The following is a 27,977-nucleotide window of genomic DNA, read 5'->3' as shown; positions in this document are numbered from 1 at the left end:
CAGCCCCGCCCACAACATTTGAGGACGGGCAGTTTGGTCTGGACTCGATCCATAGAGGAGTAATTATGCCCAAACAGAAACTGTTCGGAGCAATGAAATCATCAGGGCGGGCTTTAGACGACGACGGACAGATGATCAACAGTAACGTAATCATGCACGTCATCAAAGGCGCTTGGATTATATTTGTTCAAATCCTAACTGGAGAGCTTGTTCGTATTCACCTTCACTATTTCGTTCTGAAATGATCATGTTGGTAAGTAACTGTGTATCCTTAAAATCTTTTCTTTTTTTACAACACCGGCAAATATCGTTTATTTTAGCGTGCGTGCAGACAGAGTTGGCAAGTTTTTACAACAAAACCCGCCATCTACTAGCCCTAAACAATAGCTTCTTGGGGGGGTTCTCCGGAAAAAAAATGCCGTTTGGGGGGTAAAATGTGTGTTATTTTGGCAAGGTTGCCTGCTAAAATTTGCATTCATGCGTCTATATATCACATAATAGTTGCTTCAAGCCGTGGACATGGAAAACAACCTGCGGAAAAAAAACGCGGACTTGGCAACACTCACTTGAGCTCTGTTGACATTTGACAACTAACATTACGCGTTGGCTTCATTGATCTGATTGGTTGTAGCTCTATCCAATTGATGTCTTTCCTGGTTCGGTTGAAACACGCCCCATAATCACAGCCCAATGGAGCAGTTTCAGACTCATATTCTGACTAGAATTGAGTATGACCACGTCAGGCTACTCAGAATTGTGAAATACACTAAACTCGCAATAGTTAGTTATAAAGTTCTGAGGGGAAAAAATATGGACTTTTTTTTCTCAGAATTCCAGGTTTATCTCACAATTCTGACTTTACAGCTTGCAATTGAGACTTATAACTCACAATTCAGAATTTTTCTCTCACAATTTCGAGTTTATATTTCGCGAATTGTACTTATTTTTAACGAGATATAAACTCGCAATTCTGACTTTTTTCTCACAATTGCGAGTTTATATATCACAAATATAGATTTTTCTCAGAATTGTGAGATATAAACTTGTAATTGCGAGTTATAAAGTAAAGTCCAATTCTGAGGAAAAAAATACTTTTTTTTCATAGAACTACAAGTTTATGTCTCACAATTCTGACTTTTTAAAAATAAGTCTCTTATGTTCACTAAGTCTGAATTTGATAAAAAATACTGTAAAAACTAGCCTAGAAATCTAGACGCACTCTAGCAACTCTCCGTAGACTTGCGCGCTTGAAAAACAAAACTCTAGTCAGGCCAATCACATCGTGTATAGAGTCGGTGGGCGGGCTTAACATAATGATGGCAGAGTTGTGACAGTTCCGCGTGAAAGCCCTGCTACTTCCCTGCTAACAAAGAACGGCACTGAAGTCATTTTTAAAAAAGGAAGATATGTTCTTAGTTTTGCCGACCACATACTGCAAAAGTTTAATCTGTCAACTAGTTCTGCTGGTGATAAAACGCATGGGACTCAGCCACAACCCGCTTGTGATTGTTGTCTCACCATTGATTGCGCTCTGGTTGGTTGTAGCGCTATACTATTGTGTGCAGAGGGACTTTGAAAGACAAGCGTTCATCCCGCCCCTCAGATTGTGTCCTGCCAATGGTGTGTTCCCAGACCCAACATCTTTATGTGGGTCTGGCTTGTCAGGCTAAGTATAAAAACAGTAATATTGTGATGTTAAAAATAACTTAAGTAACATTTTAAATGTCTTTACTCTGACTTTTATTGAATTTAATGTGCCCATGCTGAATAAAATTATGAATTCCTTAAAAAAACTTACAGAACCTAAACTTTTCATACAGCCACAATACTTTTTTTGTAAGGTACAAAGTTTTAGAAATGCGGCCAATGTCTTAATAGATTAGTTCTGCCATGCATTAAGAATGCTTTCATATTAAGAACAAAAATGCTTTTAATTTGCTCTGAGGAACTTAAAAATTAACCTTTCCTTTCTCTTTAAAACAGTACCTGGATTAAACCGTGAGAGAAAACATGAGGTTGATCTACTAGAGAAGTTAAACTCTGTCATTCACAAAGATTTTAATGCTCAATTAACTTTAAGGAATGTCCAATCACAGTCCCAAATATCCAAGAGTTCAGAGACAAAGCACTACACATCCAGCCATCGCTATCAAATTCACCTGCAGATGTGAAAATATCCAGAAAGCACTGCAAAAAAATTCATCCATTAGTAATGTGACACTTATCTAGCCTATTGAACCACATCAGCGATAAACAAGCTGCCACAGCGTAATTAAGTGTAATTTAGTGTTTTGGTTGACTGTTTCAACACTGCATCTATCATGTTAAAACCAAATGGGAACGATATAAACAAACTATTTCTATAAAAACAACTAAATTATCACAAACACACAGGACAATTCAAACCAGATACCCTTCAGTAAGCACCATGGTCCTCCTCTTTCTTATTTACGAGTGACCACAACAAGTCCGCAAGTTTTAATAATGCTTTTCGTCAGGTCGAAACACAACACAAGCGGCCTATAGAGTTCTTGGCAGCCGACTGAAATAAGAACCCGTCAGGATCCAGCATGTGTTGCCTCTATCTTTAACTTCCAATGAGCGAGTCTCACATTCTTTTTGGACTTAGACGGCTCTGGTTGCAAGTTTGTACCGTCCCCTAACCCTCAACGGGGAGGCCTGGTCCTGTAAGAAGGGCCTGTGGAGTTGTTTGCAGTTTAAAGACTCTGTGTGAAATTATTAGGCAAAATGATGAGGCTACGCAAGAATGGCTCGCTAGAGAGGACTGTAATTCAAGCCCTCTAATGGGACATTTCTAGAGGGATCCCATATTTCACAGTCGCTCTTCTAATATTTCGCTCTCTCTCCCTTTCTCCTTTTATTGTGGCTCTGGGATCTCCAGGTCTATAAATATCCTTTTGGACAGTCGGTGGCATCCAGGCATTTTGAGGCTGAATCCGTTTTTTTTTGTCACTCTCTGAGGGTGATTTATTTAGTACGGCAGGTTGAATGAAAAACATGAAATTGTGCTTTTTGATGTTGTTCGCCCTTGAAGTCGGTTGGCATATAATACGTACAGATCTGACCCGGAGGACAAAGTCATGTTCTACATAAAGCAGCTGCTCGGAGTATCTTCAGCGAGTAATTAGCACTGGATTACTCGCATTAAACCGTCTGTGGGAGGAACTGATAGCAGCTAACGTTGCTGCATTTTCCCCAAACTACATAATACATCTATATGAGGGATGCCATTGCTAAACTATGTCCCATATGAAGCTGACATCAATGCAGGCTAAAATGGAATATTATATAAAGCCAGAGTTTGGAAAATCTTGAAAAAATATATATATTTCCACACACTTTGTGTGTATGCATAAGGTACATGTTTCTAGTAATTTTGCAGTTAATTCTCATATTGTATTTTCAGAAAGTTTGGGAATATTTTTCCTCTTCCCAAATTTGTCACTCACTACCGAAACACAATAATAAAATAATTTAATAAGAAGGCTATATATATTGAACTATTGAGATTTACCTGACTACCTTATAAATATATCTTTGCTATTTTATTAAAAAGTTTTAATTTTAGCAATATGTCAAGTGTAATTAATGAGATTCGTTGTATTTTGAATTCAATCTTTCGTAAAAGTCATAAAGTTAATCATACTGATTTAAAAGTTAAAGATTTATTAGTCTGAAGATCCATTGAACCAAACACTATAATAACATTTTAGTCGATAATTCAATATTTATATTTTTTATATTATGATTTATATTTTTATCGAAACATCCCATGTTTTCGATCATGACTGCACATTTTCGGTAGTGGCAGTACTGAATTTTAACTCAAATACTATAACACTGATGATTTGCATAATAAAACATACAAAAACACTAATGATTTGCATAATAAAACACTAATAATTTACATAATACAACATACTATAACACTGGTGATTTGCATAATAAAACATACTAAAACACTAATAATTTGCATTATACAACATATTAAAGCACTGATGATTTGCATAATAAAACACTACTAATTTGCATAATAATACATACTAAAATACAAATTATTTGTATAATAAAACACGAATAATTAGCATAATAAAAAATACAAAATTTGCATTAAACATACTAAAACACTAATCATTTGCATAATAAAACACTAATGATTTGTATAGTAAAACACTGATGATTTGCATAATAAAACACTAATAATTTACATAATACAACATACTATAACACTGGTGGTTTGCATAATAAAACACTAATAATTTGCATAATACAACATATTAAAGCACTGATGATTTGCATAATAAAACACTACTAATTTGCATAATAATACATACTAAAATACAAATTATTTGTATAATAAAACACAAATAATTAGCATAATAAAAAATACATAATTTGCATTAAACATACTAAAACACTAATCATTTGCATAATAAAACACTAATGATTTGTATAGTAAAACACTGACGATTTGCATAATAAAACACTAATAATTTACATAATACAACATACTATAACACTGGTGATTTGCATAATAAAACATACTAAAACACTAATAATTTGCATAATACAACATATTAAAGCACTGACGATTTGCATAATAAAACACTACTAATTTGCATAATAATACATACTAAAATATAAATTATTTGTATAATAAAACACGAATAATTAGCATAATAAAAATACATAATTTGCATTAAACATACTAAAACACTAATCATTTGCATAATAAAACACTAATGATTTGTATAGTAAAACACTGATGATTTGCATAATAAAACACTAATAATTTGTATAATAAAACACTAATAATTTGCATAATAAAACACTAATGATTTGTATAATAAAACACTGATGATTTGCATAATAAACAAACATGATTTGCATAAAACATACTAAAACACTAATTATATGCATAATAAATAATAATAAAATACACTAAATAAATATCTAAAATAAAAAATAAGTAAAATATTAATGATTTGCACAACTGTATTAAAATTTAGTTTATTTCCCACTAATAAACGATTATGTGTTCTCTTTTGTCACTACCGAAACAGGCACGACCGAAACGTGGAGTTAGCACATTGTTAGCTAGCACAGTTCTGAACCATTATACACACACAAAAACTACATTTTATGGAACAACCCCCCAAAAAATTATGTCACAACCGAAACTTCACCATGGACTAAAACACATTGTTTTGGTAGTGACATGAAAATTTGGGACACTTTTTTTTCTTTTTTACATAAATTTTTATGATTTACAAAGAAAAAATAAATAAGTATTTGTTTTGATCTCCACTTTTTCTTCAAAACTTCAAAACGATTTGTATAAAACCGATGGGAAAAATTGCAAAAATTATTTCAATATCATTTTCATAAGTTGAAATTTAGGAGTTAGGGTTCGGGACAGCCACCTCCCAATTCAAAGTAACTAATAAATTATGCTTTTATATATATAAGGGTTAGTTCACCCAAAAAGGAAATTTACATTAATGACAACATTAACTCCTCACCCTAATGTCGTTCCACACCCGTAAGACCTCCGTTCATCTTCACACACAGTTTAAGATATTTTATATTTAGTCCGGGAGCCTATCTAAGTGTATGCACACTATACTGTCCATGTCCAGAAAGGGAATAAAAACATCATCAAAGTAGTCCATGTGAGACATCAGTTGGTTAATTAGAATATCTTGAAGCATCGAAAATACATGTGTTTGTTTTCAAACCTCAAATAAAGATTCAAACAGTTATGAATCAGCGGATTGATTCATGATTCGAATCGCCAATGTCAAGTGATTCCAGCAGTTTGGCAGTTTGACACGAATCCGAATCATGAATCAATGATTAATCCGTTTGATCCGAATCATGAATCAATGATTAATCCGTTTGATCCGAATCATGAATCAATGATTAATCCATTTGATCCAAATCATGAATCAATGATTAATCCGTTTGATCCGAATCATAAATCAATGATTAATCCGTTTGATCTGAATCATGAATCAATGATTAATCCGTTTGATCTGAATCATGAATCAATGATTAATCCATTTGATCTGAATCATGAATCAATGATTAATCCGTTTGATCCGAATCATAAATCAATGATTAATCCGTTTGATCTGAATCATGAATCAATGATTAATCCATTTGATCTGAATCATGAATCAATGATTAATCCATTTGATCTGAATCATGAATCAATGATTAATCCATTTGATCCGAATCATGAATCAATGATTAATCCGTTTGATCTGAATCATGAATCAATGATTAATCCGTTTGATCTGAATCATGAATCAATGATTAATCCGTTTGATCTGAATCATGAATCAATGATTAATCCGTTTGATCTGAAACATGAATCAATCCGCTGATTCATGACCGTTAATGACATAAATTTCATTTTTGGGTGAACTAACCCTTTAAGCTCTCGGATATTTTAAATATTATTGTGGGATTCGATGAATAATAGAAGAATCATAGTTAACATCTAAGATTTGAATACTGAAATGCTTTTTAAATGAGTTTTTGGTTGTGAGACAGCAGTTTGCACCAATTCTGTATAATGGCCCGTACACAGTAAATTTGTCTGTGTAAAATGTACTCAAATTGAAGAAAATTTTACTCTGTGCCAGATAACATTTGTATAATGATGGCCAAAAAACAAAACAAAAATATGCTAAATTGAAATAACTTTTATTTCCATCAAGAGGTGCATACATTTTTGGACAAGATCTTGAAAAACTGCTGCCAAATACGTGCTAGAAACATAATAATCACTGCAATAATGATCCTAAGCATTTGCCTTTTTTAATTAATGTACAGTTTGGTACTGTCTTGTGTTGCTTGAAGTCCTATGTAAAATCTATGTCAATTGACCACTGGTCACCACAGTCAATGTTACAGATTATTATGCATTATATAAAACACATAAAGCTGCCAATTGGATTCCATGAGAACTCTATCCGCAGCAAAGTGGACCATTACTCAACCTAACTGATTTGTCCACCAATCAGACACACTAACTGCCTGTATGCTACTCTGATTGTCATGGTATCACCATGAAGCAGCACAGCACTCTGGGTAAAATCTCCCAGGCCTTTCAGACTGTGATTTACGTGTAGCTGTTTACAGGAAAGTCTTTCTGATGTTGTCTGTGCTGTCTTCTTCTCATTCATCACCATTTGTTTTATGCAGGTGAATAGATAAGTTCATTTAATTGTCCACTTTAAAAACAACATGAATTCTATTATATGCCAATGGCACAGCAAATAATAACTTTATGAACACAGATTAACTTTATGTGCAAACAGAACCTACTATTGTCTATTTCTCAAACATCTTAATATTCAAATTTCACTTAAAGTTCAGAAAATACAAATAAAAGGCCAACAACGTATAGGCCATTTGGAAGATGGTCACTGACCTAGGGGCATTTTATGAATACAACACACGAGGGGGGAAAGGAGCTAAACCAACATACAATATATAACATTCTCAAACAAATGTATACAAATGCATGAATATATTATGCATGCAATAATAAGCCGAATGTATAAGTACTTAAATTACCAAAAATAAACAGTTAGTCATATCTCTGGAATAGCAGCCGATGATTTAGGACATATCGTTCCAGATACACAGTATTAATATCATACTTGCATTCATCTGCATCATGAATGTTAGTAGTGGACTGACTGTGGAGCATTCACAATGAGAGGCATCTTGTTCTCTGTGCACTTGCTACTCACCAAACGCCTGTCATCGCCAAAACGGGTTTCAGTTCTGCTCCTCTGCGTTCAGTGAAGCCCATCTGCGCTAAAACGAAGCACTTTATCGACGACGATTTCCGCGTAGAAATACAAAAGTGTGTTTTCACTCGCGTTAGACTCGGCAGAGAGCGCCGCGGACCTCAGACCTCCTCTGCTGCTCGTTTGCTTTGATGTGACGTAATGCGCCTCTCGCGATGACGTAATGCGGAATCTCTCCACTGAACCCAGCCATCGGTGCTCGCCTGATTTTGTACAGTTGTTTAATGTTACAAGTTCTATAATTTTGTATTTTTTTAAACCTATCGGTTCTCTGTAGAAGTATTAAAAAAACATTATTTAAAATTAAAAAGGTGGAAAGGTCTTTTCCCCCTCCGTGTTTAATATAGCCTATCATATATTTTAATACAGAAAAAAGTTTAAAAAATTAAAAAATAAAATAAAAACAGTATATAGGCTACGTTTTAAAAAAATGGTTTGGCCAAAAAGTTATGAGTAATCTGTGAAAAAAATGAAATATATATATATCTATACATAGCCTATATATAGATATAGATATAGATATATATATATATATATATATATTTCATTTTTTTCACAGATTACTCATAACATTTTGGCCAAACCATTTTTTTTAAAACGTAGCCTATATACTGTTTTTATTTTTATTTGTGTATATATTTATTTATTTAGTTAGTTCTTTTTGGTCAACAATCAAAATTCCAGTTGCAATCATTTTACACAAAATAGCACTAGTCATATGGGTACATACATACAATACTGTATATGCATGCACACATACATAACCATAAAATAAAAAACATTTTTTTTTTTTTTTTTTTTTTTTAAATAAAATAAAATAAAGTTTACACTCTTATTGACCAAAGGTGTAGGCTGAAGCTAAAGCTTATTATGCGTACCCTTAACTCCACACAAGCTGCACTAATTGACATTAATTTAATACATCAAATATAAGATATTCTCAATGTGTGTTTGGAAGAACATACATCGTTATTATTATATTTTTCATATTTATTATTATTATTATTATTATTATTATTATTATTATTACCATTATCATTTCCATTACCACTACCATCAGTCATCATTGCCATCATCATTTGTTATATTTTTTCATAACTAGTCCTTTATAAATTATTTTAAACTGTATTAATGAATTAGCCTTTTTTAATTCATCAGGGAAGCTATTCCACACCTGAACACCTTTATTTGATGGGCAGTTTCTTCTTAAATTGGTTCTACAATATGGTATATCAAACACATATGTCCCTCTAAGAGCATAATTACTGTCTCTCAAATTAAACATAGCTTGCAAGGACTTTGGGAGTAAGTGTTGCCTTGCCTTAAACACCAACATAGTAGTATACAAATCTACCATATCATAGAATTTTAATGTTTTCAGCTCAGTAAACAAAAAATTTGTTGGGGTATTATATGGAGAATGTGTGATTATTCTGATGGCCTTTTTTTGTAATAGAAAAACTGGAGTAGTTCTAGATGTATATGTATTTCCCCAGATTTCTATTCCATATGTTAAATATGGAGTGATGAGAGTACTGTACAATATATATAATGCACTTTTATTCAAAATATATTGCAATTTATATAAAATTGCAATTGTTTTTGATATTTTCTTTTGAACATTTTGTATATGATATGTCCATACCATTTTATGATCTATAATCACTCCTAAAAACTTAATGTAATTAACTCTTTCTAATATATTATTATCAATTTTAAGTTTAATATCATTTTCTATAATTTTATTACTAAATACCATGAATTTTGTTTTAGATAAATTTAAAGATAATTTATTTGAATCGAGCCAGCTCTTTAGTTTGTACAGTTCTCTCTCCACTACCATTACCAACTCTTCCAGATTTGGACCTGAGCAAAAAACACTGGTATCGTCAGCAAACAAGATATAATTGAGTACATATATATATATATATATATATATATATATATATATATATATATATATATATATATATATATATATATATATAATTATTATATATTATAATTATATATTAAATATGTATAGACTCTCTGTATATGTATATAATTTATATATAATATATACATGCATGTGTGTGTTCTAATTATACACAGTTCACACACTGCAAATATATAGGGCTTGTGTTATATATAAAATTTCATATGAAAGCATTTTGTTTTGTGTTTTGCTTTATTTCTATGTTGTTAAGCATATCTTTGCATTCTTGAAGTATTATTATTTTTTAATTATTATTATTTTTTTTTTATTTTTTTTTATTTTTTTTTTTTTTTACGGTGTCGAAATGTTTCCTAAAAACTTTTCCTTACCCAGAGCCGGAATAAACTTAATACGTGATTCATTGGCCACTGAACATCAAAACCTTCGCAGAAGCCCTGAAAAGCTTTTTTTTCACTCTCTCAGTTTTGTCTATTGTGCTGTTGGGTGAATTAAGGCCTTGCTGTTGCCTAGTAACCGCGCGCGCGTGTTGAAAGCAGGGGGCTGCGGGCTGGAAACAAAGTATGAAACAGGCCGCGACGTGACAAAATGCCGAGATATGTTTCAACATTTATCATATATCGCACTTGATGGGTCAAAATAAAATTAATATCATTCATTACTGAACGTTCTGCGGTTTAGCACGGAATAATGTAAGTATTGAGAGTGTGAATCACAGTCAAACCTGTTCGGTTGATGTACGTAGTCAGATGAAATGCGAGTATTAACCTTTTTTTTAACCTGGAGCTTATTACTAATTAACTTAAGATAACAGTATTTATTTAATGCGGACTGTAGTTATAGAGCTGTTTTGCTTCATGTTAATGCCACAACACAAATATATGAGCTAATGTTTACCGCATATACATCTTTTAAAAATCAAAGCAACATAGTGCAGGGTTGCCAACTCTCACGCATCTGGCGTGATTCTCACGCTCTCAGGCTCTGTCTCACGCTCTCACTCCGCCCAACTCAATCTCACGCCAAATTGCCAAACCTGCTTTTGATATTAAACAAAGCTATAAGCTTTAATTTTTTTAAATGTGTTTTAATGAAATTCAAACAATAAATAGCGTTTTGGCGCTAATGTGGCATAATGTTAAAGCCAGAGGCGTTGAAAAGCGGAGTTGCAGGCTCTCGTCTCCCTGCGGTGCGCGCTGGTCACGTGGCCCATGAGCGCTCATAGCGCTGTGCCAATGAATTTAAATGGCTTATGCGGATACACAACAGTTTCACCATATAGATGTTTGCTGCAAGTTTTGGTAAACAGTACAGCTTAGTGTTTATTGATTATTAAGTCAGCCATATTTACAGGATCGTTTTATTATGGAGAGTGATAGAGATGCAACATTGTTAACATTAATGTTATTCTTGTATTTAGCCCTCAGGTAATCCTTACTAATAGGTCACACTCATACTCATTAAATTATATTTATTGAATATTTTGAGGAGGTCTTTTGGTACTAAAAACTATTTGTGCAACAATTATTTTCAATAAATGACCACTTAAAATATTTTTCTTCTAATATTTGTATTTCTTCTAAAATTTATATTACAATTAGTGTAGTAATTAATATTAAAATGGAGAATTCCAATTCAAAGAGGCAAATTAGTCATTTTGTGGCTAAAAAATATTAATGTTTATTTGTAATGCCATTAGGTGCCTTATGGCTCTTTAATAAATATACATGTATCTAATCTAGTTGCTCAAAAATATATTGCAGTCTTTGCATTCTAATAAATATTTAGATATGATGATCAAACACTAGATTTCTTTAAATGTGAAATTTCAAAACTTAAATAACTTGCATCCTAATCTTTTTAATGAATAATGATACTTATATAAGCAGACACAAGTGAATATTAAGGAATGGCACATATAATTTGACCCAAGAAATCTTTAAACTAGTGCCAAAACAAACATATTATTATGTACAGTATATATACTAGATATAAACTGATACTGAATCAAGATCAAAAGCATTACCCCCCCCCCCCCCCCCCCCCCCCCCGGCCCCCAAAAAATCTCACTCCAACCTGAACTTAAAAGTTGGCAACCCTGCATAGTGATACAATCTGATACATCACTGTACTACAATAGTACTTTTGTGTGACTGACAGCTAAGCTTAGCATTGGGTTTAGTGGTACAACAAAGTGATCAATGGTTATTGATTGATTCATTCATTCAGTCATTGATTTTTGATGTTCATAGATGTTTTTTGAGAGAGATGCCTGACATAAAGTTACTCAAGTTTCCTTCAAGTGAAGAAGCATTCTTGCAAGGTAAAGTGCAATATTGTTGATCAATTGTATTTGCTTAGCATGGACTATAGATGAATCAGTAGGCTCATGATATTCCCAAACCTTTGTGTTTATGATGTTGCACTATACAATTAGCCACAATATGTAACACATACATGGAGGATACAGTAAAATTACAGTGTACCCCCAAAAAGTATTTAAAGTATTTTAAAAAATTGCCCAACAAGCCATTGTTAACGACATCATCTAATCAAAATGGTGCCTATTTACTGTCTTAAAGGCTTAGTTTACCTAAAATGAAAACATCCCATTGTTTAATCACCCTCAAGCCATCATAGGTGGATATGACTTTATTCTTTCAGACAAATACAATCTGATTTATAATAATACATTTAAAAAATCATTAATTTTTGGGAGTGAATGGCACCATGCATTTTGAAGCCCAATGAAGTTCATCCATCCATCATAAAAGTAATCCATAAGGCTTAATAATGGCCTTCTGAAACAAAGTGATGTGTTTTTTTGTATGAAAAATATCCATATTTATAGCTTTATAAACTATAATCACTGGCATCCGGTAATGGCCGTACACGAGTCCAGCCCATGGGGCAACCTGTCACTCACATGAAATCGGCGAATAGCAAACCACAACCATCTCATCAATTCCCCATAGACAAAATAATAATTTTCTTGTCCCAGAGGGACACTTTCACTTGGATATGCATCACAAAAGGAAAGAAAAGACTATTACAGCTTCTGTTTCAGGGCCCTATCATACACACCCGGCACAATGAGATGCCAGGTGCGACACAAGTGTTTTTTTGTGTTTCATTTTCGCGTCCACGCTGTTTAAATAGCAAATGGGCATGCTGGTCTGAAAACCAGGTGTGTTCAGGCGTGTTGCTATTTTGAGGCAACTGAAAATGACTGCGCAATTGACCAACAAAAACCAGGTCTAAAGTCAATAGTGCAGTATTTTTTGTGCTATTTAAAGGGTGCGTTATGAATATGCGCCTATAGGCGGGTACACAATGTGCGTACACTCTGCTTATTACACACACAGGAACGCACAACAGCACGCAAACATTTCTAAATATTACAAATCAAAGGATTCCTCTCTATAGAAGCGTTCAGTCTTTCCACTCGCAAATTCTGCCATGCAAATAGAAAATCCGCCATGGTGCTAGCGCAACTGGTTTTTAAAGGGAATGGGGGATGACACTCTGATTGGTTTATTGCACGTTACACCCCAAAACAGACCCATGACTCATTAAGAGACTAGGTACAGCCCTTTTAGACCATTGGCCTGGCATGCCGACCAATACCACCATCGTTACAATAAGTATATTGGGAAGTAGTTCCTAAGTGCACCTGCGGCATACGCTTAAGACCATGCGCTCAGAACGTTAAAATAGGGCCCTCAATGTATACTGTGCAATACGGTGCAATCTTCTTGATGTCTGTGATCAAAGTCAGTTCTGTGTTTCAGAGCCGGGAGAGCTGAATACAGTTTGCTCCAGTAGGCGTCGCAGCTGTGCTCTGGTTAACACTCCAACACCATGTGTGAACAAAGCAGTTTGTCACATCCAGGAACTGCAGACCAAACTGGAAATTTGGGGCCAGCAGGTAGAAACAAACATGACCTGATTTATTATTTAACATAGGGCATCACTGTATATGCAAACTAAGGCTCAACTAAGACTCAACCACAATAATGCAACACCTAGATCAAACCCAGATTGGGCTCACAGTTGTATGGATTGAATCGCATGTTCTTTTCTCTGCTCTCATATTACATAATGAATGAATAATGAATGTCTCTTGTTTTCTAGGGTGATAATGCTCAGCATGAAACTGCACATGAAAACAACCACAGCATCATTTGGAAGTGAGCCATAAAGCATTATAGATTTTCCACATCACATACATCAATTGTAACCATTTTTCCAGTAAGATAGCACTTATGGTCAGCAGTCTTATGGATATTATACAGTATTTGGACTCTAACATATCATCAGAAAATTATCCAGTTAATAGATTAATTTATTACTATTATTAAAACACTGTTAATGAAATAGCGTATTTTTCCTTTGTGTTTTTAGATGTGTTTCTACTGAAAGCAAAAATGCTGTAGGAAGCACAGAGCTGCATATTGATGGCATGGGGCTTTGTGTACAAGGTAATGACATTCTTACATTTTAATATTTTGTTACAATATGCATTTAGTTTGCTTTGCTTTTTGAGGTTTAAAAGACAATTTATTTTCAGTAATATTATCAACAATGACACTATCAGATGACAAAACATTTGAGCTGGATAATGACACTAACTTTGCAACATCGACACTTATTGAACTAAATTGAATCAACATTCTGACTCAAGCGGATTAATGAATGTTTTATGTAGAGCTGCTTGTAGCTGAATTGAACTCGTTTTATAATGTATGAACTTTGCAACACTGACAAAGTTATGAACTAAACTGAAACTGAACTAAATTGAGAAGAATAATGACACTATTGTCTTCTGTAGTGATGCCTTACTGCTTGAATGGAATTTCATAACTGATGAATTTTACAAAGTTAACACTGTTATCCTCCTGTTTTATTCATGTGTAGCTGCTTTGAATCAATCTGTACTGTACAGTATAAAACGCTATATACTGTAAATAAATGTAACTTGACATGAACAGTAGTGGCATGTCTCATCCTGTATCACTATCTTACGGACATGATGACAGCATGGACAAGCACATGTTACGCGGCTGTGAATTATTTGTTACTTACTAACACTTGAGGTTTTTGAATATTGTGTCTTGTGGTAATAATTTCTCTATTGTAAATAGATGGTGGGGTGTTGACTTCCCTCTGGATGGAGACCTCAGATGTCCTGATGGAGGTGATGAGTTTGATCGAGCGTCTTGAGTTGGATCGGAGAGATGCAGAGAAGGCTCTACAGGAAGAAAAGGAGAAAGCAAAGAAACTTTTGGAGAAACTCGAAAGTCTCTGCCTCTGGATAAAGAATGAGTTTCCTATTGCAATGCATAAAGGTCAGAATGGATGTTGATTATGACATTCAACAGTTTTTGCATTTGATTATGACATGCAACAGTAAAATGCTGGGACATTTTACATCTGGCCCATTAATGTGACAATAAAGATTCTATTCTATTCTATTCTATTCTATTCTATTCTATTCTATTCTATTCTATTCTATTCTATTCTATTCTATTCTATTATGATGGTGTACGAAATATTCAGTAAGGTTATACAAATTAATCCTATTATTTCATTTGTTGCAGTGTTGATATCATTAACTTTAAAAAAAATTTTTTTTACATTAATTAAAATAAATGAACCGGTAATAGAAGTAAAATGGAATGTAAAAAAATGTATTTTTTTTTTACAAAGGCACAATAAAAAAACATTATATTTAAGATGAAGTACTGAAATTACTAGTAGTAAAAGTGAAATAAAAATGAATAAAAACTAAATAGATGCATTTAAAAAACGAATAAATTGTCCAAACATTTGTAAAGAAATGAGTAAAACTAACTAAAATGTAAAATAAAATCAGAAACCTAATTCAAAATAAAAAAAATACTGAGATAGTTCATTAGTGATACTAAAATAGGACTGCTTTGTTGACATATTTCCAAATGTACATTTTGGTCCATTTTCCAGGAACTATATATATATATATATATATATATATATATATATATATATATATATATATATATATATATATATATATATGATAGAAAAAATTAAATTGTCAACTTTTAGGAGCAGTGTTGGGAAAGCTACTTTTAGTAAAGCATAGTAGTTACTTAAAGTAAAGCTGTACAATAGCGTTACTCCCTAAAAAAGTAACTAATTGGATTACTTGCATTACTTTTTTATGGAAAGTAATTTTACATTACTTTTGCATGACTTTTTCTTACCTGGGCTGGGCTTACTGGTTTGCTTTCTATTTTTGGCAAACGTAAAGGCCCATTCACGCCAAAAGTGAAATGAATAAGCTTCAGGGTGAAGGAAATGCAAATTCACTCAGGTACAGGGCGCAGCTCAAACAAACCTTCAGCTGTGCTGCCATTTGGAATCACAAAAGAAACTTCGGCAATAAAAACTAAAAAATGAAACACAAATGTGTTTTGTTACAAAAACACAAAAAAAGTCATTTTTGCTTTTGGTATGGTTGAATTGGATCATCAAAGTTTAGCAACAATGATATTGGTAAATAAAGTGAGATTAAATGCATAAGGTATATTTGTGTTATTTAACATTTAATTATTGCAGGTCTGTGTAATATTCGGAGTGTGCATTTCATCGTTTTTATTGATTTTGAGGAATACTGAATGTGTTTTTGTGCAAGTGAGATGAGGAAATGCTTTCTCACATTTAGTCTAGAGCTATGATAACATCACGTTTACACTGCGCACACAACGCCTCTGCACATTAGTGCAGGTGTCAGTCAATAAATGGGAAAACAAAGTAACTTCATTTGAAAAAGTAACTCTGATATTTTGTTGTAAAATTAAAAGTAATGCGTCACTTTACTAGTTACTTGAAAAAGTAATCTGATTACGTAACTTATGTTACTTGTAATGCGTTACGCCCAACAATGTTTAGTAGTAAATAAGCATATAGATGAACTCAAGCTAACAGAGATGGACTAAAAGCCCCAAAAAAACCATGTTATGGGTTTATTCTCCAAAATAATTTCTTTTCTGCTACATCTCTTATATTTGTATCGTCAGAGCGTGAAGCCTGCAGCACAGACATCGCTGAGCTGACGTGGAAACTGAAAATGAGGAGAGATCAGCTGCCGCAGGTGAGAGACAGGCTGACCCACACGGAGGTGCTGAACCGACGTCTGAAGGAGGAAATCGATTTCATGAGGAAACACGGGCCGCTCGTGCACGAGAGGCTCCAGCTGGAGAGTGAAATCATCAAGCAGATCCGAGCAGCACAAAGTGAGGTGTGTTTACTGCGCTGCCTGTTTGTTGGCTTGTTTGGAGGACCTGAAATCAATAAGACAACCAAAGAAGAAGGGATGTAGGTCTAACTAAAAGAGTCCGAAACGTACTAGAGGAGCGCAACAGTGATCTCTCACTTTTTCAGTGCACTTTTATACCCTGTTTATTTTCTCTGTATTTAAAAGAATTCTTCAATATATTTATATATAAAATAATTTAGGTGGAAAGTATTTGAAAATTGGAAGACTGTATTTTCTTATATACTTTTATGTGTAAATTAACTATACACATTGTTATTTTCATTTTATTGACATACTATTATAGTATTTATTCATATTTTAATTACCAGTAAAATAAAAATCTAATTTTGTAGCTTTCATTTTATTTCATACCTGAAACTTGAAATCTTTTTTATGTATTTTAATTTTTATATTAAATGTGTCAAAGTTTAGGTTTTTCATCTAATATTTATATTTTATTTTATTTCAGCTTTATTTCATTTAACTGAAATTGAAATGTTTTTTTAATATCTTTTTTTATATTTTTGATTTACAGTACAATAACAACACTGACAGTACAATATTAAACTTTTGTCTTTAAGTCCCTAATTATAATAATAAAATACAATATATTTGTAATGTTTTCCTAAATATTAAAATAAATACAAATGTAAAAGTTGTATGGATACAGAGCGATCACATGATTTGTAATCCCCATATCTGTGTTAAGACTTCACAGGAAATTTATTATTAAAAATGTAATTTTAAATAACTTCTACAGAGGCTTATAAAAACAGCAAACAGAGCTCATGGTCTGTTTTGGGAAATTTTTCACTCTTTTTTTGTGTGAAAGTATGAAATATATTTTTTACAGACCATACCATGTTTCCATGATAAACATTGTCTGACTGTTATATTTTTTCATAAACATGTTTTCCTAGGCCGATGAGACCTTTTCAAACATCTCCCACAAGCTAAAGAGCTCTCAGCAGGAGTTTAAAAGGGAGGAATTCAAAGCAGGCATTGAGAGTGAAGAAATGAACAAAGAAATGGAAACAATCAAAAATCAACTAAGTGACAAACTGTGAGTGTATTTTCGTTTTATTTTATTTTATTTCAGTACATGCGTGTTATATCAGTCCAGACAGAAGGTGTCACTAAAATGCTGTTCTCTCCATCTTCAGAACTGAATTCCAATCCATCACTTTGTAGGCAGGTTATAATATCGATATCAAAAATATGTTACGCAATATCAACCATTTTATAACATATTCTACTGATACTGTAAATCACTTAACACATTCTAATCTATGTTATCTTAACTAAAGGTTAAACCAGACATTTCATGCCATACTTTCGTCCCACATTTATGAACAGACACCTTTATTTCACTTAATTGTTTCATTTCTTCATTTTTTTTATATGGAAAATGTCAGATGTTGCTTAGAATCAGCCTTGTGGACATGTTTAGCATCTTTTACAGTAGAGTTATAGATTTTAGGATTAGTCTACTACACTTATATAAGCAGCCTCTGCTTGTAAAGACAATATTGCCATGCAAATAAATGAATGAAAACCAAAAGTAACTTGATTTCCTTTAGGTAAAACTATGTACTTATAAAATACTGATAAATCTGCACAGTTGATGTCATTCATAGAGTAGCTGTGTCCCTCCATCTGTAGTAAAAACAGTATATCGTCATGTAAATTAGATTACAGGGGAATGACACAATTTCTCTTTCTCTGCTTACAGGAGTGAGTTACACCAGCTGCAGTCACAGTGTGAGGTGTTTCACAGAAAAATGAAAGAGACGGTGGAAAAACTAACACTGAGAGACGGACAAATCAAAGCCTTGGTGAAAGAGACACACCAGTTTGAGAGGCAGGAAAAAGACGTGAATGATGAAGTCAGTATTCATTTACATTCACCTGCCAGTTTGCTCACTGGATATTTGATCAAATCCGTTAAAATATTATGAAAACATTTTTCTCAATGTAGCAATTATAACGTAATGTTTACAGCAATATTTTAAATTGTTTAGTCCACTGAAAGAGCTTTTGTTCATATTTTTGTCTATTTCACCCATACCCTTTTTTCAGGTCAGAGCATTAAAGACAGAAATTGGTGAAAAAGAAGAGATATTGATGATAAAGGAGAAGGAAGTAAAGCAGCTTCAAAACCAAATACAAACATCTGTAAGTATAACAGCCTGTTATAGAAACAGCTTGTTATTTTCGATGATATAAATCAGAGGTGAAATGATGTGCCGTGCTGGAGATGTCAACCCTCACGTCCTCTGGAGGGCAGGAAAGGCCCACGATTCCTTGCACCGATCCGACCGTGTTTGTTCTCTTAGAGCCTCCATTTTGTCTAAGCCTTGATTTCACAATTACACTACGCTTGAGTGAATGATCCGCAGAGCGCTCAGTTGTTTCTTTCGCAGTTTGTTTATTCCTTTTTAAATGTGTATTTCTTGCATTTTTGATGGTGCTGTGCCAAAACTGAGTTAAAAAAGTTTAGAAACTTTCCAGGAAACTTGGTTTGACCATAGGTGGTGCTATGTGATTTTTTTTCTTTTAGTTCTCATGAATATTTGACACATGACATAGAAATATGAAATGAATATTTGACACATGTCATAGAAATATGAAATGAATTGAAACAATCTGTGGACCTTTCTAGCAGTTGATGTGTGTGGCCTGGTAAACCCTACATTACGGGGACAAAGTTTCCCCAAAAAGATGGCAATATCCGAAATCTTTGTCCTTGTGGGGACATTTTCTTGGTCTATTGGACATGTTTTTGGTCCTTTATATATGATATGTGAGCTATCTCTGTGAGATTGAATTGAGCCTCCAAACAAAGTCTTTGCAGTAGAAATCTCCATAGCAAATAGCTACTAAAAAATGTGAATAATGGGCCTTACTGTGTTTATCAGAAATTTGAAGGTGATGAAAAGGTGTCTGAATTGAATGCAATCTCAAGCCAAAAGCAACATGACTTATCAACCCTACGAGACAAAAACAAAGAGCTAACCTTGGAAATGGAAGACTTCAAGAGAAATACCTATCAAAGGTTTGTCCCACTTCAGGTAACATTTTTTTAAAATTATTATTAAAATGATTTTCCTGGATACTAGTAATTATCACTAATAATTAGCTGTGTCTGCAGTGTTTTGCAGTAATTTGCTGTTATGACAATGGCCTAACCTGCATTTATTTCACAGTACAATTCTGAATACCATATTTACTGTATTTGTATATTTTACAGCACAGTTACGTAGAATTATAAAAAGCTGGTAAACTCCAATAAAACAGTGTTTTATACTCAATACAACATATAGCTCACACACAAAATAACCTCATTTTATTGGTCAACAACAAGATTTTTCATAGAACTGCAATAACTGAAATCGATCCAAATGAAAAACAATCCGTTGTAGTTACTTCCCCTAAATTGTCCATGGTACGGCAACGACAAATGACGTTGCCTCTATAAGATCTGTGAAGACCATATGTTTGCACACACAAGCCAACAGTTTTGTGTTGCCGCTTAGTTGAAACTCACAAGAAACTATGATAACTGGATAGTAATTCTTCCCAACTTGAACTTATGGATCAACATTGCATTCCATGTTGGAGATGTAGACTCTAATGACAACACTATGAGAAATGTGCTGGAACTGTCTTGTGGTTCATTGGTCTGTTGTGTGAGCGTTTCTTTAATTATCAACAGAGAATCTGTGTTCCGTAGATCATGTCATGAAATCATGCAACAACTCTAATTCCACTTCATTAAAAATGTGTAGGTGTGTGGCATTGCTTCTAAAATTAAAATGCTGTGAAGCATCACAACAGCATAAACTAACCCAATGATTCTCAACTGGTTTTGCTTCAGAATCAGGATTTTACGTTGGACATCAAGCGCCGACCCAGCGCAGTGCCAAAATTATTGAGTGTTCAAAAATATCTTATCCAACTTTTTTTGCAATACAGAAGTAAGCTTTTTTTCTGTGAATGTGCAAGACTTCATAAACTGATATAGGGAAATAACTAAAAGAGTTTTCACTAGAAACCAGTGGGTGTTTATGATTACATATAATACATTTAAATAATATGATAACAATAGGTTTGCAATATCAAGTTAAATAGCAGTCTGTTTGTTTTTTTGAACACCTAAAATAACTTAAAAAATGAATGACACTGAAAGCTTTGCATATTCAAGTTGCAAATGACTGCACCTGCTCTTACATTAAAAATAAGGTAGGTAGTCAAACATTGAAATTTATGGATATTATGAACTGTACAGTATAAGCCCAAATGATATGCAAATATATATGTGTGTGTGTTGTGTTGGTCCAGTTCTGATGCTCAAGTGCCCACTGTTGGTGCTTTCGGCGGTGGACATGGGTCAGCATGGGCACCCTGACTGGTCTGCGGTTATGCAGCCCCATACACAACAAACTGTAATGCATTCTGACACATTTCTATCAGAACCAGCATTAATTCTTGAGCAATTTGAGCTAAAGTAGCTCGTCTGTTTGATCGGATCACACAGGCCAGCCTTTGCTCCCCACGTGCATCAATGAGCCTTGGCCGCCCATGACCCTGTGGCCAGTTCTCCACTGTTCCTTCCTTCGACCACTTTTGATAGATACTGACCACTACAGACTGGGAACACCCCACAAGAGCTGCAGTTTTGGAGATGCTCTGGCCCAGTCTTCTAGGCGTCACAATTTGGCCCTTGTCAAACTCGCTCAAATCCTCACGCTTGCCCATTTTTCCTGCTTCTAACACTTCAACTTGGAGGACAAAATGTTCACTTGCTGCCTAATATATCCCACCCACTAACAGGTGCCGTGAGGAAGAGATAATCAGTGTTATTCACTTCACCTGTCATAATGTTGTGCCTGATCATTTGTGTGTGTATATATCATTTAAATTTAGCATAATTTTCAGGTGTTTTAAAGTTGTTCACAGTTGATTTTAAAATAAATTATTTAAAGTAAAATAGACAAACAAAAGCTGTAGTTGCAAATAAGGTGTGCAAAGTTACTTAAGTTTAATAAAAACAATTTAAAATCCAAAATAAAGATGATAATGTGACAATAAAAGCAAAACAAAATAACTAAAGTTACATTATATTATTTCTTTTTTAATATTAAGTTTTAAAATAAGTGATAGTAAATATAAGGTCTTTAGAAACTTTGTAACAATAGGAAAGCTTGTTTCATTGGCGAAAAAGATGCTGAATATACTTTATAGTTCCACTGATATTGCTGTAAACTGGCTGCAGTGTGTTATATGTTGTGTAAATACTGCTCCTGCATGAATGGGGCTGCTTGTTGTTAATATAATGCATTATGAACTACTGAACGCAGTTCTAGGTGTTGTTTAAGCACTGTGTCATATTGTAACTATACCATCCAGTAATTCATCTTTGATTTGGCACATCTTGTTTAATCAGTTGGATGTCAAATATACATTGCAGTTTCATTTCCAGTTGTGAAATTTGCTGAATGCTGTGCAAGCATTTTTTGTGAGTGTGCTGCTGTTGGTACACACGCTGTACATCGTCGTGTGGATCTCATGAGACAGACCATGTTTTATGATGTTGTTTGTGGCCGTGTTGTTTCAGCGAACAGGCGGTGAAACAGTTACTGATGGATCATCAGCACATCCTGCTCAAGATCAGTGCGAGTGAGAAGCAGTGGAAACCGCTCAAAGACGAGCTCAACCAGGTGTCCGCCGAACATTCAGACACCAAAGAAAAGCTGGACCAGCTGGAGCACAAAACCTTTCTGGAGGAGCTGAGGAACAGGGTAAGAGGACACGTGCCCCCTGCAGATCTAATGATGAGTTCATTTGCAAGGTTAGGGATAACCTTAACATTCATAGGTCATCATAACATTTTTCCATCGAAAAGTAGATGGCTTTTAGGCATCTTCACAAAGCCGAGGTAAGACTTCTCTTTAAAGATGTAATGCAGCAAAAAAGCCAGACTAAATTATGTCTGCTCTGACCGACCCCTAGTATCACTACAATATTTGCTCAGTAATAGCTGTGTAAATGCATTTATGCTGCTTCTAATGCCTGCTACAGACTGTGCGATTTCAGCAATCCTAAAAGATCATTACAAATCGCACTGTACAACATGGATCTAATAAACTTGAGTATGACATGTACACTGTAGGATGATAACACCTATTGAATTGTAGGCTACGACTAGTGTTAGGAAGGTTACTTTGGAAATGTAATAGGTTACAGATTACAAGTTACCCTATTTGAAATGTAATAAGTATTGTAACTATTTCAATTGCTTTATTCGTGTAACTGATTAAATTTGACTACTTTTCTCAACTTCTAACGCATGTTTACAACTATTAATCATTTTCAAACATTTAAACCAGGCAGGGTTAACCTCTAAAAAGTAGTAAAAACATGTTCCCTTTCAGTCGGTCACGTTTGACGTACGTCGTCGGTCTAGTTCTGATGTACGTCTCCGTTCCCTCCTTCAGGGAACGAGGGTTACCATACGTAACCGAGACGTTTTTCTTCTTACTGATATAAAAATAGTAAAACTCTATGAAAAAAGAAAAATGAAATCCGAGAGCTCTCAGGCCCCTAGACACCAATTTAATTAAAACTTTTAAGGTCCAGAAAGGGAGTAAAGACATTGTTAAAATAGTCTATGTTACTCCAGTGGTTCAACCTTAATTTTATGAGGCGACGAGAATACTTTTTTTGCCCAAAAACAAACAAAAATAACTACGGTACTTTATTCAACAATTTCCTTCTAGCCTGTGCCAGTCTCCTACGCTGTTTACATGGTAAAAACAGTACAGATCCTGCATCAGCTGCCGTAGAACTCGAAAGTGCTGCACTATTTACAACATAAACTGCGTAGAATGACTTCAGAAGTGCTTCTGTGCCACCTTTGCTGTGCAAATTTGGCATTAGTCAAGTTTTGAAAAAGATATACTGCATAACAGTACTTATACATGCTCTATATTCCAATGCTTCTGAAGTCATATGTTAGCTTTATATGAACAACACACCTAAATATAAATTATTATTCACTGAAAGACTTTCCAGCAACTGTAGCTGTTTATAGAGAATTATAGTATATTTACTCACAGTTTCTAGAGAAGTATAGTATATTTATTCACTTCTGTGAGTTGAGTTGCTTTGGAATTAGTTTTTTGGTGAAGTTTTGCTTAATAATCAGCTGATGTTTGATGTCTTTGTTTATTTTTGGGGGGCAGAAACAGGTAGATGAAATGAAGACCCTGGTAATGACTGAAATGACCACATTAGATATTCTTAAGGTAAAACCTGAGTTGCCTGATGAATACATTACTACACAAGTTGTACAGTTTAAGTGTCTGTTAATGTTGGGTATTGATACATTGTAATTGATGACATTCAGGGGAATATGGATGCTGAGGCAGCTGAATATAACCGTGTAAAAGCAGACTGTGAGAGAGTGAATGGTGAACTACAGAAAAAGTATGAAGGTGCTTTCTCTAAAACCTGTCAGCTAGAGACGGAGGTGGAGCAACTGAGACAGACATTTACAGAGAAATCTGAGGTAAGTCCGATTAGCATAGAATAAATGTCACCGGGTTGTCTTTCAAGTATTGGCTTATTTCAAATTTTGTCCAATTGCAAAGTAAGTGGAAATTTAGTGAGAAAGTTAGCAGGGTCAATATTGATTCATGTTGACTTCAAGGTCCAGTGAAATTATTGAAGAAAGTTTCCAGTTGCATAAGGATGCAGTTTCTCTTTATATATTAATTCTTTTATTTTTTCCCAGACAATTGAACAGTTAAAATCAAAACTAAATGACCTACAAGCTGCACACAGAAGCCTCTCTGATGATTTTGAAGACAAAAAGAAACACCATCAAGAATGTTTAAATTCTGTGAAGGTGAAAATAAAATTGGACTTGATTTATATTACAGTATGAGATTATATATATATATATATATATATATATATATATATATATATATATATATATATATATATATATATATTTATATATATATATATATATATATATATATATATATATATATATATATATATATATATATATATATATAAATGATAAATATGTTACATATCCAATGATATTAAAGATTTGTACTTTACAGGCTTACTTAAAAACTTACTTAATTCCATATTTATTAATTTGATGATGGTGTGTTTATTTATTTGCTGTCAGGAAAGACTTGGTGTGGTCTTATTGAGGCATGAGGAGATTTCAAATCGGCTCAAGGAGCTTGACCTGAAGTCTAAGGAGTTAAAGCAAGATTCAGACATGATGGAGCAAACCGCCAGCACTATGCCAGACGTTATAGAGGAGCTACAGTAAGAATATATTTGTGTGTGTGTATGTGTATGTATACACAAGTTTCTATATATTATGTTGTTTGTTTCAGGTGTTTGTCAAACACTTTGGCATTCAAACATGGGACAGCCACAGTTGTGATGGGTAACGTGCAAAGGGATATTGCTTCCTGTGAACAGAGGAAGTCTCAACACGCACGGATTCATTCAGAGCTGTTTACTCGACGCCAGGCTGTCATGAAGGACACTGAGGTTAAGAACCCTTTCTTTTATATTTACATTTATGTAAAGATTATGTGTCAGGGTTTCCTATAAGGCGTAGATCAGCTTTTCTATTTAAGTACTTGCTATAATCCAGGTTAACAAATGTTTTCTTTACATATCACAAAACAGATCAGCTGAAGCTGAACGAGCATGAGTGCATTTGATTGGTTAGGGGATTTGATGTGCTCCAATCACCATTCAAGCTGAAATTACCTTTATAAATATTTAGATTTGCTCTATATGATGATGCACTGTTTAATTTTTTTACGGAATACCCAGTGATGGTAAATGATAAATTCCAAATATTAATAAAGACATTGAGAACAAAACATGTCTCAGAAAACTGTGTTAGCTGAAAGTCTACTGTTAGCTGGTTGCGTTGACAGAGTAGTTAATAATTGCAGGTATGTGTACATAAAGTGTGGTTCTAGTACACCAACATTTTTTATAAGTTTACAAACTGTTTTATATATAAACAACTTTAGAGACGTACAAATGTTTGCAAATCCTTTGAGGTTCAGACACTATTGAATTCATGCTATTCATCATAGTTTGATTTTATATCAATATATTTTTTCAAATAAATAAAATTTTATTTTTTATTTTTACATCATTACATTTATTTTGACATTATAATGGTTTAATTCTCTTTTGTGAGTTTAGACTGCTCATAATGTTAATGTTACATTTTGGCATAATTTTGTGTGTTATTGTCTGTTCAAGCGTATGCATTGTGTGTGTCAGGAGTTCTCTTCTGTCTTGTCACGCTTGAATGGTTTAAAAGCCTTTGTGTGAATAAGACTGTGATCATAGCTAAAGGATGACAGAAAAAACAGATGCTGCGTTAATTGCGTTCAAAATTTGAATGCGTTAAGTGCATCGTGCACACCGGGATGATTATTGCTGACACGTCTTTGTGTTCATACCCAAGCAATTTTCAATGGCGCTACGCCACGCGAATGTGCAAATTCACTCCCTGACAGTAGATGGTGCTTTTGATTTGACTGCAAATTAAATAGAATTCAATGGAAACTCACCATCAAATCCTATTTGATCTGCAATCCCTATCTTATCGAGATGTTTGTAGTGGTTGTAGCGTTTGTCATGAAGTTCTTTGTGTTCAGACACCAAAGAAACTAGCAGCTCTACATTCATCTTGCCTCGTTGCATGCGCTAACGCGTTAAGTGCTGTCAAAATATTTTAAATATAATTAAATTTGTCTATATATGCATACAAAGGGATTTACTTTAACAAGTCCAATCTTGATTTCATTTATATATATAAATGTGCAGTTAAAATGTCTTTCTAGTCCAGATGTACCCCTATGATAATGTCAATTTCAGAGGATTCATTCAAATTTTTACATCCTTGAAGTTGTACATACAAAAAAGGGTTTCTGTTTTAAAACACTGTCCATATGTTGATATTGTCTATTTCTGTGTCTTCACAATTTAAAGGGCCATCTCAGTGTCTTTAACCTGTTGTAGGCGATTTGTTTAGCGTGTGTGTGTAATAACTATCCTAATGCATCTTTGCTCTGGAATATCCGACGCTCAGTATCACACCTCTTTTAACATTTCCTCTAATAATTTGATGAAAGCTCTTATAATTTTCTGTCAGAGATAATATGTTATGTTTTGCATGAAACCCACGTATTATCGCTTCATTTTCGAAGGGAAAAGCTATTTATTGGGGGAGTTGAGTTTCGGGATTATGGCCTCAGTCAGAGCCCGGCGCCTGATGAAAGTCTCACATGGCTTATCTAATGTGAAATCGCCATGTGGTATATAGTTTCATTAAACGGTGATCAAGAATGCATTAGTTCAAAACAAGAAAAGGCAATGGGGCTTAATCCGCCATGCGCGCAGAAGCAGCAAACTCCAAACAAGTTGTTGGTGCGAGACAGGAGCCGAATTAAAAGTCCTCCGTCATAGAGCCAGTCTGCCATTAACTTGCTGCAGGGCAGCAGAGCAGAGAGTCTCTTTAGACTTCTCACAGGAAACAATAAAGCGGCACAAAGATTCATCGCCCAACAGAAACGTTTCGACTTTTAACACTTGGAACAATGAGAGGCTGTGTCAGAATGCCTTTGGTTGACCTGAGGCGCATCGTAGAGACGTCACAGTCATGAGATGTTAATGAATACAGGAAATATGGATAGTGACGCACAACACTGGATGACGACCACAGCGTCATGTGTTTTAGATGAGAGGGATACTTATTAGAAAGAGGCTTTTTGTTTTTATAGTGTACACAGAATTTTCATTTCTTAATTTTTCCATCATCTTGATTTTG

At 34.0% G+C, this 27,977-nt stretch overlaps 2 protein-coding genes across 10 annotated transcripts in view; one reads left to right on the top strand and one right to left on the bottom strand.

Annotated features, from left to right (window-relative positions):
* dtna (dystrobrevin, alpha) overlaps positions 1–7,995 on the bottom strand; it is a 32,588-nt gene extending 24,593 nt beyond the window's left edge. For 6 of the 7 annotated variants that reach the window (XM_067434529.1, XM_067434524.1, XM_067434530.1 and 3 more), the window contains exon 1: positions 2,414–2,536. In XM_067434529.1, the coding sequence (XP_067290630.1) occupies positions 2,414–2,430 (17 nt within the window). In that variant the 5' untranslated portion in view covers positions 2,431–2,536. Of the gene's footprint in view, positions 1–2,413; positions 2,537–7,787 lie in introns of those variants that run through there. The other variant, XM_067434525.1, reaches the window with a different exon arrangement.
* A 2,330-nt stretch (positions 7,996–10,325) lies between these two features.
* LOC137063938 (coiled-coil domain-containing protein 178) overlaps positions 10,326–27,977 on the top strand; it is a 40,696-nt gene continuing 23,044 nt past the window's right edge. For 2 of the 3 annotated variants that reach the window (XM_067435250.1, XM_067435248.1), the window contains exons 1-17: positions 10,326–10,475; positions 12,036–12,106; positions 13,575–13,711; positions 13,918–13,973; positions 14,188–14,264; positions 14,928–15,131; positions 16,845–17,065; positions 18,004–18,146; positions 18,816–18,969; positions 19,163–19,258; positions 20,002–20,138; positions 22,701–22,884; positions 24,328–24,390; positions 24,492–24,653; positions 24,879–24,992; positions 25,293–25,438; positions 25,510–25,669. In XM_067435250.1, coding sequence (XP_067291351.1) covers positions 12,052–12,106; positions 13,575–13,711; positions 13,918–13,973; positions 14,188–14,264; positions 14,928–15,131; positions 16,845–17,065; positions 18,004–18,146; positions 18,816–18,969; positions 19,163–19,258; positions 20,002–20,138; positions 22,701–22,884; positions 24,328–24,390; positions 24,492–24,653; positions 24,879–24,992; positions 25,293–25,438; positions 25,510–25,669 — 2,109 coding nt within the window. In that variant the 5' untranslated portion in view covers positions 10,326–10,475; positions 12,036–12,051. The remainder of the gene's footprint in view (positions 10,476–12,035; positions 12,107–13,574; positions 13,712–13,917; positions 13,974–14,187; positions 14,265–14,927; positions 15,132–16,844; positions 17,066–18,003; positions 18,147–18,815; positions 18,970–19,162; positions 19,259–20,001; positions 20,139–22,700; positions 22,885–24,327; positions 24,391–24,491; positions 24,654–24,878; positions 24,993–25,292; positions 25,439–25,509; positions 25,670–27,977) is intronic. The other variant, XM_067435249.1, reaches the window with a different exon arrangement.

The sequence above is a fragment of the Pseudorasbora parva genome, chromosome 24 (assembly GCF_024679245.1).
Source record: "Pseudorasbora parva isolate DD20220531a chromosome 24, ASM2467924v1, whole genome shotgun sequence".
Classification (NCBI taxonomy): domain Eukaryota; kingdom Metazoa; phylum Chordata; class Actinopteri; order Cypriniformes; family Gobionidae; genus Pseudorasbora; species Pseudorasbora parva.
The sequence above is the reverse complement of the archived record's forward strand: the minus strand, read 5'-3'. Positions and strand labels throughout refer to the sequence as shown.